General features: G+C 41.6%; 1 protein-coding gene across 3 annotated transcripts; it reads right to left on the reverse strand.

Annotated features, from left to right (window-relative positions):
* Positions 1-2,109: 2,109 nt before the first annotated feature.
* Positions 2,110-5,828, reverse strand: LOC139555310 (uncharacterized). Of its 3 annotated transcripts, none has more exons than XM_071369006.1 (10): positions 5,093-5,828; positions 4,829-5,005; positions 4,677-4,738; positions 4,508-4,594; positions 4,379-4,420; positions 4,137-4,310; positions 4,022-4,057; positions 3,369-3,923; positions 2,976-3,087; positions 2,110-2,882 (listed from the first exon to the last, which is right to left on the reverse strand). In XM_071369006.1, exons 1-7 carry the CDS (start codon positions 5,181-5,183, stop codon positions 4,022-4,024), a joined length of 669 nt encoding a protein of 222 aa, XP_071225107.1. In that variant the 5' UTR covers positions 5,184-5,828; the 3' UTR covers positions 2,110-2,882; positions 2,976-3,087; positions 3,369-3,923. The 3 variants fall into 3 exon arrangements, with proteins under 3 accessions (XP_071225107.1, XP_071225108.1, XP_071225109.1); XM_071369007.1 differs by having other exon boundaries at positions 3,184-3,923; XM_071369008.1 differs by having other exon boundaries at positions 4,829-5,828.
* Between the last annotated feature and the right edge of the window lie 348 nt (positions 5,829-6,176).

Raw genomic sequence — 6,176 nt, forward strand, 5'->3', positions numbered from 1 at the left:
CCACAAGAAAAGGGCAACCAGTGAAGAACAAATCCCGTTGTAAATACTACCCATATTTATGTTCATTTATTTTCCATTTTGTACTTTAATTATTTGCAACACCGTGCATAGCCATAATATGATCGTCTCTATTCTTTTGGAACTTCTGTGACTGTAATATTTACTGTTCACTTGTTATTGTTAATTTCACTTTTGTTTATTCATTATTTCACTTGCTTTGGCAATGTTAACATTTGTTTCCCACGCCAATAAAGCCCCTTGAATTGAATTCAGAGAGAGAGAGACACAAAAGAGAAGGCTAAAACGAAAGAAAAACTAAAAACAGACACTGTGTTGTTAATGATTCAATGAGGAACCAGGAGAGAGGGAGTAGAGAAGGAATGAAGGGAGGAGGAGAGAATAGGGAGAGATGGGAGAGAGGGAGCAGAGAAAGAATGAAGGGAGGAGGAGAGAATAGGGAGAGATGGGAGAGAACTGCTGACATGAGGTCTCTAGTGTGGGAGGATATGATCATCCCTCTGTAAATAATACTGCTTCAGGCACAAACATGGAGTGAGATTTAGTGTGAACTGTTGGGATCTCTCTCTGTGTGTGTGTGTGTGTGTGTGTGTGCGTGCGTGCGTGCATGCGTGTGCGTGTGTGTTTCGACCGCCATTGGTGCAAACACGATAGTCCAAGGGGTGTATTCTAACGTACAACAAAATCTACAAGAACATGGAAAAACACTTATGTTTGTCGCCTAATTCATGAACTGTTTTAAATTCACATCTATTCACATCTTCTGTCATTTCTCTACCTTATGAAAACATTTCCATTTCGAAGCATAAAAGACCTACCTCACTAATGATTAATGTCATTATTTTAAACATATTCTACTGAGACCATGTTGAGCATAGACCAAAGTTGTTTATGTAAAACATCGTTATCAAATCAAATTTTATTGGTGACATACACATGGTTAGCAGATGTTATTGGTGACATACACATGGTTAGCAGATGTTATTGGTCACATACACATGGTTAGCAGATGTTATTGGTGACATACACATGGTTAGCAGATGTTATTGCGATTGGAGTAAAATGCTTCTAGATCCGACAGTGCAGTAATATCTAACAAGTAATATCTAACAAATCCACAACAAAGCCTAATATCTAACAAATCCACAACAAAGCCTAATATCTAACAAATCCACAACAAAGCCTAATATCTAACAAATCCACAACAAAGCCTAATATCTAACAAATCCACAACAAAGCCTAATATCTAACAAATCCACAACAAAGCCTAATATCTAACAAATCCACAACAAAGCCTAATATCTAACAAATCCACAACAAAGCCTAATATCTAACAAATCCACAACAAAGCCTAATATCTAACAGGGGCCTGTTGCACAAAACTAGGATAAGGGATTAAGCCAGGATATCTTGGTGATCCTGGCTCAATTGATCCGTAATCCGGTTGCACTAAAGATGGATAGGGGGCAGGAGGATATGTTATGGTATAAATTACCATGGAGATTTATTCTGTGGAGCTAGCCTGCTCCAGACCAGGCTAAATTCCAGGATCTATTTAATCTCATCCCTAATGTCAGTCAGCAGTCACCACAAATGGAAACCAATAGTTATTTCACTGCTCACTATACATTGTTATCACATATAACTAGACCCACTGTTATTATTTAAACGTTTGTGATCATTAATTTCAATGATTTTGGATAAAAAATGATTTTTAGATGATGTTGCTATCATTAGATAATTTACAGTTTCCCATAGACTATAAGGCTATATATAAAATGATAGAATATTAGGGCCACAGAGGGGAAAAAAACACAAGTCATAATATTGTAACCAGTTGTTTTAAAGGAGGACAGTTGTTAAAATGACAGATGTGGGGCATTTCGTGAAATTGTACTTCAGTATGGTTTCATAAACAAAGACATGCTGATGTGCCAGAATATTAAGTATCACATTGTCATAAGTATCAAAACTGTAAAAACAATATGTAGCTTTTCTGCAGAAAGAACCAGCCTCATAAATTTATGACTTTATCCTTTTTCTTCAGTGTGGCCCTAGTACTCTGTCATATAAACAAATACACATTCCATATGAATATAAAAACACAATGTGTAACATTATGTTCCTTTATTGAATAAGGACAAAACAAAGCAGGTAAACCATCAGCTCCTTTCGAAACTGAAGTCACAGTGACTCTACAAGATGGAAAGCACAGAATCCAAGCATATTATACAAAATGATACATACACATTCAAAGGTCTGTATATAACACACCCTGCATGTCTGCACACTAAAATAAATGCAGGACAAATCCATACACATCAACTGAACAGACAAATGAATGGATGCAGTAGCCTCCCTGCAGCCTTGTATTACACACAGTATACCGCACAAACATCACAAGAGGCCAAATTCGTCAAAAAACGAACCCAAAAAAACCCAAATTCCTCTGCCACCGCAGGACATATTTAACCAAAATTGAAAGCACACATACTAACTAAAATAATTCAACACATATTGGTCCCTCAGCAGCCGACCACTGTCGTCATCAGGGAAGATTGCCGGATTGTCCCAGTCCATGGCTGGTGGCACTCTGGGGGCCCTCTCCTTCCTCAGGCAGGCCACATTGTGGAGGACAGCACAAGCCACAGTAATATCACATGCCCTAACAGGGCTGACCCTTAATTTGTGAAGGCAGTGAAAGCGTGCCTTCAGGAGGCCAAAGGTCATTTCAACTCTGGCCCTGGTCCTGGCATGGGCATGGTTGTAGGCCTGCTGGGCTTCCTGGGGGTCTGTGAAAGGTGTCAGGAGAAAAGGCTGGCAGCCATACCCCCTGTCTCCCAGCAACACACCAGAGAATTCACCTGTCAACACAAAATCTCATCATTACTACCTCATAAACACAGTGATATTCTTGACACAGCCATGATGGTTAAAATAGGGGTTGTGTGGCTTACCTTGTGATAGGCACTGATAGATTTCAGAGGCCCGAAAGATTCTGGAGTCATGGACTGAGCCAGGCCATTTTGCCACAACATTGCTGATCACACAGTCAGCATTGCAGACCATCTGAAATCATAAGATGAGGAATATTACACCAATCAATGCACATCACTGGCAATGCAGAGTGTTCGTCAATGGACAATATCAAAAAGTTATGTTCACCTGAACATTAATGCTGTGAAAGGATTTCCTATTCACAAAATCGGCCTCATGGGCACCTGAGGGGGCTTTTATCCTTATGTGTGTGCAGTCCACTGCACCAATGACATTGGGGAAACCTGTCACACAAAGTAATGAGTATCCTACTATGTGTTAACAGTTGTCCTGTAATTTGTAGATCCTCTTACCTGCAATCCTATAGAACTCCTCTTTGATGTCACAGAGTCTTCTGTGGCCAGGGAAGGAGATGAAGACATCTGCTAATGCTTTGATAGCCAGACACACACTCCTTATTGTGCGGCAAATTGTGGCCTTGTTCAGCTGTTCTGCATCCCCCACTGAGTACAGGAAGGCTCCACTAGCAAAAAAGCGCAAGGCCACACAAACCATTTGCTCCACACTCAGTGCATGGCTCCGTGCAGTGCGGTGCTTAATCCTGGGACCCAGTAGTCTGCATAGATACCTGATGCCATCTGCAGAAAACCTGTATCTTTCATATAGATGGTCATCAGGGAAGGCCAGTGGGTCCAACCGGTCCCTGAAGACCCTTTCTCGCCTGAAGGCTCTCCTCAGCACAAGTGCTTCTTCATCCACCACATCTCGCACGAATGGGCATGCCATTGTCAGAGCAGAAAGGAACACACAATTTTGGGCCTTCATATAGGCTAGTGGCCACACCTGGTGCTGGGGGGGTGGGCAAAAGAGGGCGATGCCTTATAACGATGACTTGGTTGTACTGATTGCTGGGAAAATAAAAAAAACCTTAGAAAGATGCCACCGTCCTGTGTGCTCACAATAAGAGCTCATATGTCATGGCTCACTTGACTTTACGAGAATATACCTAATTTTTATTTTGAGCTGTGTCATCTTCTTGGAGCTGGGGGAGGAAAGAAAAATAATGAATAATACATTTGTGTTACAGTTAGCATACAGTGTACATTGAAGGCATATCTCACCTCCCTCTCAAGTTTTTTTATTTCAAGGTCCAGTTTCCTAATTGTCCTCTTTTTTATTTCGGACTCCAGTGCAAGATTTTCCATCTTTTTCTTCTTGTACTGAATGTCTATGTCTGCCAGTTCTATTTGGCGCCGGAGGTGGTTGCCATACAACTTTCTGATAGCTTGTGAGCTCTGTGAACACAATACAATTAGCGCAGCTGGAATTTGGCAGGATGTGGTGTCCTTTTATTAATACGCACTATGTTGCCAGGCTGGTTTTCCCACTGTATAGCATCTGGGTCCTGTAAAAGAAATTAGATTTTTTGATTTTGATGAGGACTCCTCACCATTGTAGAGTAAATAGTACTTTCACAGTCTTAACATGATACCTCATGCCTTCTGGAATCCAGAGAGATGGTCTCCTCCTCATCATCGTCTCCATCATGTGCTGTTGCTGCTGCACTGGGGCCTTCACCCTATCACATTTAATCGGATTCATATTGAAGCTAGTAGACAAGACATGCCAGGCCTACAGTATGCCTTTGATGGAGTACTCACTGGATCAGCATCGTCTGGTGCTTGTGCTGGTGGCTCTAACAGGAACACAGTGCTGCCAGACACTGCAAGGCAATAGGTAAACCAAAGTCAGACAGTCCAAATTGATTCAATATGAATGTGGTTGTATCCCATGTAGAGATGGAAGGACATACCTTGAATGAAGCGGGTGGCATCTTGGGAGGAACCTATGCTCGTCTCTTTCCCCCCAGGGATCCCCTCTAAGACGGGCCTGCCTTTATTTAGCTCCAAGGCCATGTCCTCTGCTGGGGTAAGGTCAGCCTTTGGTGACCCACCACCCGTGCCTTGTCTGTGGGTATTCTTTTTCACTGCTAAAACAGTACAGACAATGTGTGAGCAGGCACCTTCTGGGTACAATATATGCTTGTGCTTTGTTAAATATTAGTCAGGGACCATACCATTCTGCAGAATGTTCTTGTATTTGATTTTGACCTGCTGCCATGTCCGTTTTGGCCCGTTCATGTTTAATCTACACACACACACACACATTTAATGGAGTCACACTGCAAAAAATTACTTGGTATTTTTGTCTTGTTTTCAGTAAAAATATCAAAAAATGTATCATAGCTTTATACAGTGTGATGGAGTTACTTTACACAATTTCACTCATATCTGCAGTGCATTTCAATTAAAAATTTAACCGTTTCATAATTACAGTACAACTGCATTTTTGGAGATGTGAATTAAATATTTGAATTGTAATTGTGATGTTTCAGCGGAGCGGTGAGTGTGTAATTGTGCACTACTTACGCATTCAGGCGGTCTGCAATACTTTGCCACGCTTTTTCTCTTTGCTTTATCACTGTGGCGGTGTTGCCTTTCTTCTTAATTATATCTTTTACCTCCTCGTATGCCTCCATGAGGATTTGTGCTTCCGACGGGGAAAAGTACGCGGCTCTAGTTGCCATGGTAAATCAGTTAATCTGTGATCTGTGGCGGGGTCTATTTGAGTGAGCCGTGAGCGCGCACCTATCCAGGATTGGTTTCACCTGGCTTAATGAATCCGTGTCTGCTCATCCTGGCTTGGTCTTTGTGCAACCAATTAAGCCTGGACGCACATGTTTTGGCTTCATTGAGCTCAGCTGAGTCATTTATCCCGGATGTCTTAATTCTACTTTTGTGCAACAGGCCCCAGGTAATATCTAACAAATCCACAACAAAGCCTAAGATCACAACAGACGATGTGATCCTTCATGGAGGTCTCCTCTGTCAACAGACGATGTGATCCTTCATGAAGGTCTCCACTGTCAACAGACGATGTTCAACAGACGATGTGATCCTTCATGGAGGTCTCCTCTGTCAACAGACAATGTTCAACAGACGATGTGATCCTTAATTTAGGTACATACTGTCATCAGTAGGCCACAGCATCCGTATGGTGTGTGTATATGTGTGTGTGTTTTTTTGTTTTTTTATTTGACCTTTATTTAACCAGGTAGGCTAGTTGAGAACAAGTTCTCATTTACAACTGCGACCTGGCCA

This window comes from Salvelinus alpinus, chromosome 26, assembly GCF_045679555.1.
Source record: "Salvelinus alpinus chromosome 26, SLU_Salpinus.1, whole genome shotgun sequence".
Classification (NCBI taxonomy): Eukaryota; Metazoa; Chordata; class Actinopteri; order Salmoniformes; family Salmonidae; genus Salvelinus; species Salvelinus alpinus.